The following is a 13,967-nucleotide window of genomic DNA, read 5'->3' on the forward strand; positions in this document are numbered from 1 at the left end:
TCTCTGTTGCCGCCATAGCTGTTCCCCAGAAGTTGGAGCCACTGCCCTACTATCTGCTGCAGTTGCTCTACCTGTACTGACAGCACCCAAAGCGAGTGATTAATAACCACAAGTACTGCTGCTTGTGGATTCTGACTTTAGGCTTAAAACTGATCTGGTTCCTATGACCCTTGTGCAACGTTAGCCCAGACTACACAAACCATCGCAATAGGCATGTCAGTTGGAGTGAAACAGTATTTTCCATACAACAAAATATTACATTTTGAGAGGTGGGAAACTGTGATTTCTGCAATAGAAATACTTCCTTAAGAGGGTCGTCATCTGTGACCTGGTTTACACATGCAGCAGATTAAACTATACTACTTCTGACTGTATATTGTAAAATGACCTTTTTGAATGCTTTCCTCTGTTCAAAGCACCTTCACTGCAAGAAGAAAAATTTAGGGGAAGGGACATAGCTTAGTGACAGAGCATCTGCTTTGTATGCAGAAGGTCCCAGGTTCCAGCTTTGGCATCTCCAGGGAGGGCTGGGAGAGACCCCTGCCTGAAATACTGAAGAGCTATTGCCAGTCAATGTAGACAGGACTGAGCTGGATGGACCAAGGGTCTGACTCAGTATAAGGCATAAGACAATCCCCTATATTCCTGCATTCCTCCTAGCACAGCAGAGTGCAAGCCGTGTTGTGCAAGATCCCCTCTCCTAGTTTGGTAGATTTTTTTTATTTTATTTTTTACTTGCAGGGAGTTTTTGACATGAGGCAGCATTGAAAAAATATCATGATCCACCTGCAGTCTGAAGTAGTATAATCCATTCTACCATATGTCAAGATTCTGACAACTCATTCTGCAGCATACGTAGAAGATCAGACTTCTATTTTTGGCAAGTGAGTAATAACCACAGGCATGCACACAAGAAAAGCATCTAGAGATGTACTATAAAGCCAGCATCTCCTAGCTTTATGCCTATCCTGACTTTAAGATGAGGATGAGTCTTCCATGATTCTTCTTAGGTGGCAATCACTGAAGACTATCTAGAGGTCTTTAAAGCTCTAGAATGCTTTGGAATCTCTTCCAATGAAGTCCTGGAATTGTAAGAAGAGTGCTTAGGACTATTACAAATCCTTGTAGATTCTTCTGATCAATCAGTATCTCAGATAATATGGTTATAGTTAGATATATTGATATAGATTCCTTATTGAAGTATCACACTGACATTTTGGCTAAAGTGTGAGCAAAAAATGTGAAATGGCTGCAAATGGAGCAGAGGAAATTCCTCTCAATATTCCAAAGGCAATAATAGTGGTTCTCTTGTCCATTATTTGAGATCATAGCTCCACCATCTGATCTCCTGTAGAAACAGCATCTGACATGCAGGGGAGGCGTGCTCAGGAAGAAGAAAAAGGAAAATTCAGTTCGTAACTCTAAAATGCATGATTAAAATAGAACTTTGAAATAGAAGGGACGGGTTTTGGCATTGATGCAGTATAAAACTCTAGTCAAAACTAAAGTTAAATGCAGTAGGATGGAAAAATACTTCAGAGGTTAGATTTCCCTGGTTGTAAGTACAGCTTTATAGTCTATGGATGATATATTTTATTATCAGGCCTGACTAGAATAGCATACAACAACCTTAATCACCTATCTCCATTTCCCATACCCTTCAATTACTTTCCAGAATGAAATGTGGTACCATGACTGCATTCCAGTGCATTATGATTCCAACTTCAAAGCAACTCATAAAACTGCTTCAGATTTATTAGGTTTGCACAGTTAGCTGCTCTAAAAGAAGGAGTAGATGATCATATCATAACCCACCCACCCCCAGTGTGTGCCTTTTGTTATCTGATGGGAGAGGTGTCTGCTCTTGTAAGTTGTGCATTAATCTATCAAATGAACATGTTGTTTGCACGCACACAAGATGCTGGTATTAATTACCCATGGGGTTTGTTGCCCATGGGTAAAAGCAGTGCACCTAAACACCCTTGAGAGGGAATAACTAAGTGATTCCATGGAAAGTCTTACATAAAATCAATTATCATGTGTTGATAAACATCACTGGGGATGTGTTTACCTAGCAGCTGTTACATCTGAATCAGTAACAGGGTTTCTAGGAAACTGTTTTTCACACACAATAAATGTTACTGATGTTGTAAATCTTCAAAACTTGGTTTTTATTTTTCACCTCTTTTGAGATTGAGTGCTTTCCCACTCCTATTTCCATTTTGCACTCTGTGGGGAGGAAGCTTCCTTCTAATCAGCAGAGGCAAGTCTGTTAGAGTGAATGGGGCACTGCCCCACCAACCTCAGTCTGCCCTTAGCCATCCCCCACTTGCATGCCTTCTTATTTACAACCACTTCACAGGTGGGCCTGCCTGTCAACTTTCTCTGCCTTTGTCTCAGTGTTGCCTTTGTAGAACTCACCAAGGGGGAAGATGGCGGAAAAAGCAAGAATTAGTTGGCTCCAGCTCCATCTATTGGTGGCTTTCCTGCCTTCCACCCTACCAGTCCCAATGGACATCAGCTATGGATGAATGAATCTACCAATTTTGTTTCTCTCAGTTTCTCATTTTTTCAATTTAGTTCTCCACATTTCTGCAACAATTTGTGAAGGAAGGCAGACAGACAGACAGAGATGATAGATAGACAGACAGACAGACAGACATTGCTCAGCATTTTAGTTTGAATTTCTTCTAATATACACATTTTTTATGCAGTGTTGACAAATATACACACTTTTGCAAGCAATTTCCCCTAATATAATGCATTTTTCTGTGTTATTTTCATATACATATGCATTGTTATGCAAACGTGCCCCTGATATATGCATTTTTGTACACATGGTTTGGTTGGAGAACCGGTTTGTGCAAGTCTGGCATGTCATAAAACTTGTATCAAAAAGAATGTTTAAAAAATGGCTGCAGCCACAGGTCAACAAATGCCTGTGTGCATGCCCACAATGGACCCCAGGTTTCCAGAACTCAGGGAAGGTGGGCTGCTGGTAGGGCTGGGCATAATACACACACTTTAAAACACACACACACACACAATTTTATGCAAGTCTGGTATATTGGAAAACTTTTTATCTCGAAAATTAAAAAAAACCTTGGTCATTCACAGAGGTAAAGAAATTTCTACATGCATGGACACAATGGACCTCAGGTTTCCAGGACTCAGAGAGGGTGGGAAGGGGACAACAGCACACAGCACAAATACATCCTGTAGGTACCACCCACGAATATAGGCAGGAAACACTGAGTCAGAGTTCAACTGAAAGCACTTATATGTGGACAAACGTCCACAAAAGCACACAACCAAAATCAGATCTGTGCGACCCATCCGCACAATTAACATTCTGGTGTACCCACAGCCAAACATCTAGCAAAGAAAGTCCCTCTACTCTCTGTCCCCACAAATCCTCGGTCTTCTGTTCATCCTAAAAAACGTACCTGCAACTGTTTATCTGGATGAAATAAAGCCTGGGATGATGGGAGGTAAGGGACAGAGGGAATCCCATGTTCTGACCTGAAGTTGAGTATGGTTCTCAAATGCTAATACTATAAAAGATCTTAAATTTACATTGCAATAGCTTTACCTTGTAAAATAATGGATGAAATAAGATTAAGAAAACAAATTGTGTATCATTTGAAACCAAACTTTAGCTTCCCATCAAAGGAGGAATTGGAAGCTGATCCATCTGACAAAACTGATGCTTTGGGGGCTGCAACAAAGCAAAGTCCTTCTACAGCTGAGCGAAGAGGGAAGTCTATGGAAGAAACGGGAACTTCCAAAATGATCAAACTGTCCCCTCTGAGCCAAAGTATGGATCAGCTTCACCGTCTGAAGCACTGGCATATTTCCTCTGGGCTGGAGACTGGCAAAAACCACCAAGCAGAAAGCCATCCAGATACTCTGCAACATTGTGAGCCTGCATCAGGGCATCTGCTCAGACAGCCACATGCTGAAGGCGTTGCAGGAGTGAGGGGATTAAATCCAACAGTCCAAGAACTGGAACAACCTCATAGCACAGATCAGCTCATTAGCACTTTTCGAAGTCTAGGCAATCCAACTGTGAGCCTTGTACCCCCACCTTCTGTGGGCAAGTTGCCATCCCCAAATGTACCTTTGGAGTCTCTTCCTTCTTTACCAGCCCCTTCTCCTGCTGATATGGACAATGAGGTTTTTAAGGACTCTTTTGCGAGCAGCTCAGAAACAGCCTCAGACCTTGCCACCCCCTGTGGACAAAGTAGGGGTACCATTCCAGACCGAAAAACACCAGAGCTTGCCCTGCCTGCTTCGGCTTTACAGACTTCCATAAAAGGAAAGCAAATCAAGGAAAAATTTAATACCAGGTAAAATAAAAATTCCTGTTTGAGGGCAATGAGTTTCTTTTTATTCTGTGCACATCTGCTACCATATGAACCCGGAGACGTCACACAGGTAAAATGTACATTATGCAGAAGGTTGTGTATTCTGTGACCCTCTGAAAGAAGTTTACAGTCATTCTGAGAATTGCTTTTATATGATTAAATTCACAAAAGGGATTTGGCCTGGAAAAGGTCATGTATGAAGAGGAGGAGAATTTTGCTGACTCTGTGGTCATGTTTGCCTCCCTCAACTGCGCCTTAATAATAGCCTTAAGCATCAGGAGCAGCTGGGTTTAGAACTGAAAAATCTGGTTCTTTGCACTGTCGCCCCATGGGGTGAATTAACAGAACTGCGCCTTGAAACATCTGACAGTATTGTCAGGCCACATCCACACCATATATTTAAAGCGCTATTATTCCACTTGAAGTTATGGCTTCCCCCAAAGAATCCTGGGAACTGTAGTTTCTTAAGGGTGCTGAGAGTTGTTAGAAGAGCCCTCCTCTCAGAGTTACAATTCCTAGAGTGCTGTAACAATCAATCTCCTCCCCCTTTGCACATTTACAGTGAAGTTCAGCAGCAAGGTGGAAGCCTCATGTATCCATGGATCTTCCTGGATCTTCACTTGCATCCCACTGCAGAACTGCACTTTAAACACTTGAAGGGGGCAGAGGAGTTGTGTGATTTCAGGAAGTGGGGCTAAATGCCTGAAGAGACCTGCTATGTACCACACAACACAATGGTCTCATTGTACACAACTAACAAAAACAAAAAGGTGTTGGAAACACTTTGTTATGAGTGTGTCCAGTTAAATGTGGGGGGCCAGGGGAGGCACTCAGGGACACCGCAGCTAAATATCTAACAGCTGTAACTTATTCTACCTCTTCTCTCCAGGTTAGGAAGTTTCACTTATTGCATTTCTGTGTGATAGGAACAGGAGCAAAACCAGTTTTACAAAAAGTACAGCAACTGAATGTACCTTTTAAGGGTCCCGTAAGATTTAGTTCTACGGTGTAGGGCTCTGGTTTGGTGTGTACATGTCAGAGCTTGGAAAAGTTACTTTTTTGAACTACAACTCCCATCAGCCCCAGCCAGCATGGCCACTGGATTGGGCTGATGGGAGGTGTAGTTCAAAAAAAGTAACTTTTCCAAGCTCTGGTGCATGTATACGTGGGTGGGTGTGTAGGTGTTCATATGCAACTGAAGAGAAGCCTGTGTGGGCCACTTTACTTCGCTGCAAGCTAGTTGTGTTCCTAATACAAAAGAAACTGGTCATGAACCTACTGGTCATGAACTAAAGAGCAGAACTTACTGGGCATGGAAGCGTGAGTGAGTACTCCATCCTTGCAATCCACAAGCAAAGAAGAAATATAATTATATGCCTTTTTTTTCCTTCTAGCTTCCCTGTCCCTGAGAAAGAAGAATCTAGTTTTAGAAATAGTGGAGAAGATGAGAATTCTGAAAATTCACATGATGAAGAGATGGTTCTTGACTTGCTGTCTTTCTTCCCCAAAGAAAAGAACAGCCAAAATTCTCAGTTGAAGAAAGAATTAAGTGAAGAAGCTCATGTGACTAGTGCATCTGGGAGAACCCAGTGGCAGCCGTTAAAGGCAAATGACACATCACATGATTTGGAGAACAGGACATACTATTGCTCAGCCCTGTTAGACAGCCAACAACATAATACCTGCCACCAATTAGAAAATTCAAAAGCTCTGCACAATGAACATGATTGTAACTTTCCGGCACAAGGCACAGATTTGTCTTTAGCACAGTCAAGATCTCCAGAGGACCAAAGGTGTGAAGACCTTGCTATTGAGATTATTGCCAAAGACAAGTCTCTGGTTGACATCCTCACGCCCCATCCCATTAGGAAGACAGCTTTAGATCTCATGGAAGGCCTTTTTCCTGTAAACATTTCAATGTCAGGCAGATCCTGCAGAAGGAAGGGGGGAATTCAGCCTATCCAAGAAAAAGAGTAAGTTTATGACACATACTTTTGGTAGGGGAAGATGTGTAAATAAAAATATGCACAAATTGCATGAATGCCGGTGGTGTAGCATTGGTCGACAGTAGCAGAGATAACTATGAAAGCCTTGATCATATTTTCATAGAATAACACAAGTTATATGACACAAACTGTACTGGGAAGAGGACCCTTGCTCCCTGCTAGAGCACACATCTTTCTATATGCAAGGTCCCATTTTAAGTCCAGCTAAACTCATCATGCTCTCTCTCTTTCTGACATTCTTTGCTTGTGACTCCAACTTTGAAAATGCCAACTACTTTATTTTCTCTCACACATGCAACCCTGCAGAACATTGGCTTCAGACCCCACACTGCAGGAAACTAGTTTAGGAAAAAAAGTCTTCTCCTAATCCTAAACTCCCATTGAGAAAATACACACCAGCTCTCTCTGACAAATGGCAAAGCAGGGTGACCCAGCAGCAGCCATTAACAGTAGGTGTACTGAATTGGAGATGCTTCAAACACCATCCCAAACCCTGAGAGGCACGGGAAAATGAACAGACTTTGAGCAGTTTTTTAAATGAACACTGAACTCTCCATTAATGAATTATTTGTCACATGGTTAAAGAAGCATTTATCATAGGGTTGTTTTTTGTTTTAACAGCCAAAGAAGCAGTGAGTGTACAACAGACCCATCTCATGGGACTAAGAGTTATCTTGGAGAAAGCACAGAAGATGCCACATTTCACACAAATAGAATTCTGAGTAAAGACAGAGAAAGTCTTGATGATCCAGACAGCATCACATCAAAGAAAGTAGGTAGATGCAATCCTGTACAATGTTTATTCAAATTTAAGTTATATTGGGTGCAATGAGATTTAGACCACATTCACACTATACATTTGTTCCATTGTTATAGCAGTTTAAACAGTCATGACTTCCCCCAAATAATCCTAGGAAGTATAGTTTGTGAAGGCTGCTGAGAGGTGTTAGGAGAACCCTATTCCCCCTCAGAGAGCTACAATTCCCAGAGTTCTCTAGGAAGAGGGACTGACTGTTAAACCACAGTGGAATAAATGTATGGTGTGAATGTGACCTTTCTTTCTCAGACACATGTATATAGTGGGACTGAGGAACCTGGGGACCACAGTCCAAATTCAGACTGCCACACCGCAGAATCCAGATTGCCGAGATCTCCACAGGCCATGCCCCCACCTGATGGCACATTAGTTGCCACCCTCCATAGTCAGTTTCCTCAGCTTCCACATTTGAATGACTGACTCCTCTCCTCTCTCTCCTCAAAAAGAGATGCTGACTAAGGGGCAGGCAGGCTCACATACGATCAGGAAGCTTATCTCTCTCTTTCCTCCGAGTCCTGCTGATGAGTTGTTCACAGAGGAAGAGATCACTCTTCTCCTCCATGGGTAGTTCATTGCATTTTCATGCAGCACAAAAAACAAATGAGCTGCATGTATGAATGTGGCACATGTGTGCACATGCAGATGTGAGGTGTGCCTGTCTGTGCATGTATGCATGTGAATGGGGTCTCAGTCTCTGGGCTCATCTACATGGGAGCATTTCTTTCTAGGAAATACACTTATTTTACCTTTGTTTTTCATTTGCATCATCTGCAGTTCCTGTTTAAAGGTTAGCTGACAATCACTTTTTCCCATTCACACAAGCAGGCATTCTTCTGGGGAGAATTAGTCTCACTTTTTCCTTGTGACCCCACCCTCTAATTATACATTTCCACTCCCTCTGGTTGCTAAGGTTACCAAGTATGCTCAGTCTATTCTACAGCTGCAGTAGGTTCCTTTTTTAAAAAACCCGGAAGTGCGAATATCTGTGTTTTCCCTGGTAGGATACTGCTGAAATACAAATCTTTGTTTGAGCAGTGTTATGCTTTTGTGCACAAGTTAGGGGAAAAAGAATATAAACTGTTTGCAGCAACACAAAAAAGACCAGCAGAATGAAGGAGAGCAACCAGAAGTTGCTTGTCAGCCTACAGGAAATAAAATGAACAAAGGGAGGAGGATGTAGTGAATGTGGAGAGGGGAACAATTGACACACCCACCTAAAAGCATTGGAGCAAAGCATCTGCAAGCACTAGAGATATGGAGTGAACATTTTTTCTTCCCTTTTCGTATTATGAGCAGATTAGATTAGTATGGATTTACAGAGGGAAGACTGTGATAGCTTCTGTTTGCCAGTAATGTCATGTAAACCATGCAAATTTAAAGGGGATGTGAATAGCACCAAACACACAGTAAACTATTGTGTAGATGAGCCCTCTGTGTGTGAATGTGGTATGTATAAGACTACAGCCTGAGAAAACAAAATCTTATGAACACAAAAGCCGGTCTCAACTGTGCCCATTTACCTAGTGATTTATGGAAGAATTAAGCAACTGCTCCTCCCATTGAAATCAATGGTCTTTTAACATGGTTTAATTTGGCAGGGATAATCCAGACACTCATCTTTTCTGAGATGATACACAAAGATTAGGAGATTAGAAGCCATTTTTGTCAGAATATTCAGAATATTTTTTCAGAATATTCAGTGAGGAATACTGATAACTGATAGTGCAGTTCTGCTACATCTGTGATTAACAGGTTTTTTGCTCTTATTTTATTCTTTCCATTTGTGATGTCTTTGCCAGGCGATCTGGCATACATTGATTCTGTTTTCAATAAAAGCATTTTTTGCATTGAATTCTGCTGCTCAGAATAGCTCCATGACTGTGAACTAGGTGAGAGCAGACTGTGAACCCTGCATGAATGGGACCTCATATCCTATAAGAATATGATACTCTTTATTCAGAGAACTGGCAGTACTTCCTATTGTTAGTGTTGGCCTATCATATCTGGGAGGAAGGGTGGGATATACATTTAATAAATAAACCATACTGATTTTCACAATGTAGAGAATGTAACCATAATTGAAGAAATTGGTTAGACTGAGGATCCTTGGTACTACCACTCAAGCCAAGCAGTGAAAAAAGACATTTGCCTAAGTAATCTCACATTTTGCAACTTTTTGCCAGCAATTTCATTCTAATAAACCATATATATATATTATTTCAGAGTTATGTGGTTTGCTCCTGCATTTTATGAACACCCCTACCCAGACTGACTTTCTTGAAAATGAGTTGTATTCCCAGGAGTGATTTTTGTGCCTCTTTTGGGACATCCCAGAAACCTCACTAAAGCAACAGGTGTGCCAGTTGTGGAGTAATAGCCTTACTCACTTTCCAGTGTTTTAGACAGATTTGGACTTCCTTCACTCCCATACAAACTCAGCAGGGAGTTTAAAGGCAGTAAAAAGAGGGGCATAAACCCTTACATCTGCCATACCAGACAGGACAGAATTTTGGCTAGGATGTTCTCCTCCTAAGTGTCCCGTCAGAGGTTGGCCCTTGTCCAAGGACCACTCCACTAAAATCAGTCTATCAAACCCAGTTCAATTTCTCAGCAACTTCTTTCCTTGCAGAGAGAACTTATTTCCAGCATCCAGTTGAAACTACAGACTCTGTGGGATGAGAGGGAGCTTATCCAGTCCGAAGCTAAGGAGCATACTGTGCGCGGGAAGCAGTTGGAGTCCTTGGTGCAAGAACTCTGTAAGCCCAATGAGTATGAGCGCTATATAATGTTCATTGGTGACCTGGAAAAGGTGGTAAACCTGCTGCTGTGCCTATCCAGCCGCCTTGCTCGGGTCCAAAATGCCATGGGGAAAATGGATGAAAACACAGATGCTGAGGAGAAGGTGAGTCCTAAGTTAGGTGTTGAGGGTAGGCTATATGTCCTTCAAGATAAGTTGCAATATGACATCTCTGGTTCCCTAGACCTCTATAGACATGGATTTCTAAATCTGAAGCATTATTCGTCAGTGTTTAGACATCTGCTCCAAGGATCCAGATTCCATGAGTGATGGTACTTATGGTCCAGTATGTAATAGAATATAAAGTCAAATAATTGGGTGTTAGAACAAATTAAACCAGAACTGTCACTAGAAGCTAAAATGATGAAACTGAGGTTATCATACTTTGGACACAGCATGAGAAGACATGATTCCCTAGAGAAGACAATAATGCTGGGAAAAACAGAAGGGAGTAGAAAAAGAGGAAGGCCAAACAAGAGATGGAATGATTCCATAAAGGAAGCTACAGACCTGAACTTACAAGATCTGAACAGGGTGGTTCATGACAGATGCTCTTGGAGGTCACTGATTCATAGGGTTGCCATAAGTTGTAGTCGACTTGAGGCACAAAACAACAACAATATAATAGATTACCTTCAACAGCATGGGGACTGCTATGCTGTGGCTGATCACATGCTGCCGCTAGTAACATTTGAAGGACAGTGATGGTCAGTTACATGTGTCAGTGAAAGGATGGAAAATAATTATTTTGCTGATCCTTGCCTATATGAATGCTGACTTTCAAACATTACTGGCAGCATCTGAGACAATCCCTCTGTGTACTGCAATAAGGAGGTCTCCCGAGTTAAGTATAAGCTATTCTTTGGACGCAGAGTGCCAAACTAGATATTACACAGAAGACTCAGGAGGAATGGGGGGGCACACGGGACCCCTTTCATTTCTGGCCATTTCAAAATTGCCTTTCCCTCAATTTTTTTTCTTACCATAAAGGAAAAAATGAACAATGAAATTACAATGAAAAATAAACCCTAAAAGAAAAAAACAGAAAAGTAGCTGGGGTGGGGGGCAAGGAACATTTAGCAACCCTGTCTATTTTTGCACTCATGCTGGCAGTGTCCTATTCCTGCCTTTCTTTTTCTAAAAAAAAAAAACTGCAAAGAAACTGTTCATGCATATCCTGGGGATGTAAACAAGAACCTAAGAAGACCATGCTGAATCAGGCCAATGGCCCATCTAGTCCAGCATCCTGTTCTCACAGGGGCCACCTAGATGCCTACGGAAAGCCCACAAGCAGGACCTGAATACAAGAGCACTCTCCCCTCCTGCAGTTTCCAGCAACTGATATTCGGAAGCATGCTGCCTCTGACTGTGGAGGCAGAGCATAGCCATCATGGCTAGTAACCATTGGTAGCCTTATCCTTCAGGTGTTTCTCTCATCCTCTAATAACATCTAATTTGTTCCTCAGTCAGTCTTCCCTCCACAAGCTGGACCTGGTCATGGCAAGCATGAATGATTCTGGTAGGGCTAATTCTGCAGCTTCAATTTGTGTTGGAGTAGTGTCAGTACAATCCATTTGTTTGCACTGATCACATTTCTGTACCTTCTTAGGTCCATAAAATATGCCACAGTTAACAAGGATGTGACATATTGGGGGAAAAACACTTTAGAGTCCCTGAGGTTTTGATGTAATTCACTCTGGTATTACTTTTAGTAATGAAAAGCAGGTGATAGATAAAGAGATAGAGAGATAGACAGAAAGACAGACAGGCATCCTCTGGGTATGATCCAGGCCCCGACTCATGGTAGATTTGCTGAGGGCAAGATAGGAATCGTTTTCCTTTTTGTTAAAGTAAAATGCAAGTTTTAAACAAAGAAAAGTGTGAGGACCAGCTGACTAACTAAAGAACATGGCAGAAGGAAATCATAATAATTGCATGTTATGATGTGTGGGCACTAAGTTCTGAGTTGCTTTGCTTGTTTGTCTTTAGCAGTCATTAAAAGAACGGCACAGACTCCTGTCCAGGCAACGGGAGGATGCAAAGGACTTGAAAGAGAATCTGGATCGCAGAGAAAGGGTGGTGTCGGGTATTCTTTCCAAATACATGACCAAACCGCAGCTCCAGGACTACAGGCACTTTGTACAGGAAAAGACATCTTTATTGATTGAACAGAAGGACCTTGAAGAGCAGATTAAGTTTCTGGAAGAGAAACTGGAGAGGTTGGGGAAGAGCATTCCTCTTTAAAGCCATATCAGTTGGCCACTTCCTTTCATGAATGAAACAATTGTGCTAGAACTCCATCTGCAGCTGCGGAAACATTTCAGAAGTGAACAAGGCTGTATTTGGTGACTTCACATAGGCATCTCAGTGCCCCAGTTTTGACAAGGGCTTAATTGGCCTAGGCAGACATTCTTAGGAAAAAGTGACAAAACCTCAGCTGTAGGTAGCACATTTTATCTTGAAATGACTGATGCAATGCTTGTTGCCTTTCATTAATGAGCCGATATGCTGTTTTTCCTTCCTGCTGACTGCTGGTCTGTTTCCAGACTGACATCATACCAATAAAAAATGTGTGTATCATGAAATATTTTCCTCTTTGTGGATGGAGAGGGTATTTAATCGAGAGATGGTGTGCATATCTGAATGTGAATTAAACACAAAAACACCAACTCTATGGCACAATATTGCAGGCCATTTAGCAAACTCCTTTTCCTGTGTGCTTCTCTCTAATAAAGGAGACGTTTACAGGGCTGATAATACTGGGATCTTTGAAACAGCCATAAAACTCACCCTGCAGCTATTCACATGCTAGGATCATGTTTTTGGTACATGGGTGTGCAGAATGTTCATCAGCTAGCTCTGTGAGTCTAGGAACTCCTGACTGTCTTTCTTTCCTGCTTCCCAAACCTACTCTTCCTAGGTGTGTTGAAAATTCCTTGCAATTTCTCTTATATAGCTATTTTGGGGGGGGGTCCTTTTAAAAATATGCACCTAGCTCTTTTTGAGGGGGGGTATCCTATGAAGGAAATAATAGGAGGTTAAAAAAGGGGGAGCTTTGGACAGCATTCTATTTAATTATAAATTTTATTTCTCACATTTACACTGCTTCTTAAACACAGAAAGCTGCCTTATACTGAGTCAAACCATTGGTCCATCTCACTTAGTACTGTCTGATTGATTGGTTGATTTTTATTTACGGTCATAGACCAAACTGACTTAGTACTATCTGTTCTGACTGGTGCTGGTACCAGGAATTTGACCAGAGAACCCTGAGTAGGGAAGAGGCAAAAAATTGCCTAAGAATTTTCTTAGGATGAATCTGATCTTCTTGAATACCCTGTGCAAATTGGAAATGATAACACTGTTGGAATGGTATGCCCCTATGCTGGTCTTGGGGTCTTGGCCCAATCTTGTCACCATAGAGAGATTGTTGGGTGCCGGAGGAGAGCGGGACCCCTAATTTCCTCCACAAATAATCTATCTTAAATACTGGCTGTGTTTAATACTTTTTATAATGACTAATATACTGAAATATTCATTTCTTTAATGTAAAGATCTTTCCCCTCTAATTGGCATATAAAAAGTGGGAGTGATATAAATAAATATGTATAGCATTTCTATGCATTTTAAATAATTAAAAATGAAGTGTCTCGAAAATCCAGGCTTTATTGCAGTATCCGGTCTTACAGAATATACCCTTCCAACTGGCCATATGGTGTGTTATTAATTATTTTGCCACATCTTCGTTTCAAACACCCATTATAATTTGCACATTTGTAGATTATTTTTACTGCCTTCGTCCAACTGAAGGACAACTAAAGATTGCTAAATGTATTAAAGGATGGAGCAGGTTGACTAGAATGATCAGGTTAAGACTGGAAGGAGGAACCTGTGGCCATCCAGCTGTTGTTTGCAATTGTGATGTGCAAAGGAACTATCGTGGATCTGGATTTACCATTGGGGATAATAGCTCTTTACAA

The 13,967-nt window shown here is 41.5% G+C and overlaps 1 protein-coding gene across 6 annotated transcripts in view; it reads left to right on the forward strand.

Annotated features, from left to right (window-relative positions):
• SHROOM1 (shroom family member 1) overlaps window positions 1–12,572 on the forward strand; it is a 76,445-nt gene extending 63,873 nt beyond the window's left edge. For 5 of the 6 annotated variants that reach the window (XM_061617028.1, XM_061617030.1, XM_061617026.1 and 2 more), the window contains 5 exons: window positions 3,660–4,349; window positions 5,762–6,340; window positions 6,995–7,145; window positions 9,820–10,092; window positions 11,977–12,572. In XM_061617028.1, the coding sequence (XP_061473012.1) occupies window positions 3,660–4,349; window positions 5,762–6,340; window positions 6,995–7,145; window positions 9,820–10,092; window positions 11,977–12,231 (1,948 nt within the window). In that variant the 3' untranslated portion in view covers window positions 12,232–12,572. The remainder of the gene's footprint in view (window positions 1–3,659; window positions 4,350–5,761; window positions 6,341–6,994; window positions 7,146–9,819; window positions 10,093–11,976) is intronic. The other variant, XM_061617032.1, reaches the window with a different exon arrangement.
• The last annotated feature ends 1,395 nt before the right edge of the window (window positions 12,573–13,967 follow it).

The sequence above is a fragment of the Rhineura floridana genome, chromosome 3 (genome assembly GCF_030035675.1).
Source record: "Rhineura floridana isolate rRhiFlo1 chromosome 3, rRhiFlo1.hap2, whole genome shotgun sequence".
Classification (NCBI taxonomy): domain Eukaryota; kingdom Metazoa; phylum Chordata; class Lepidosauria; order Squamata; family Rhineuridae; genus Rhineura; species Rhineura floridana.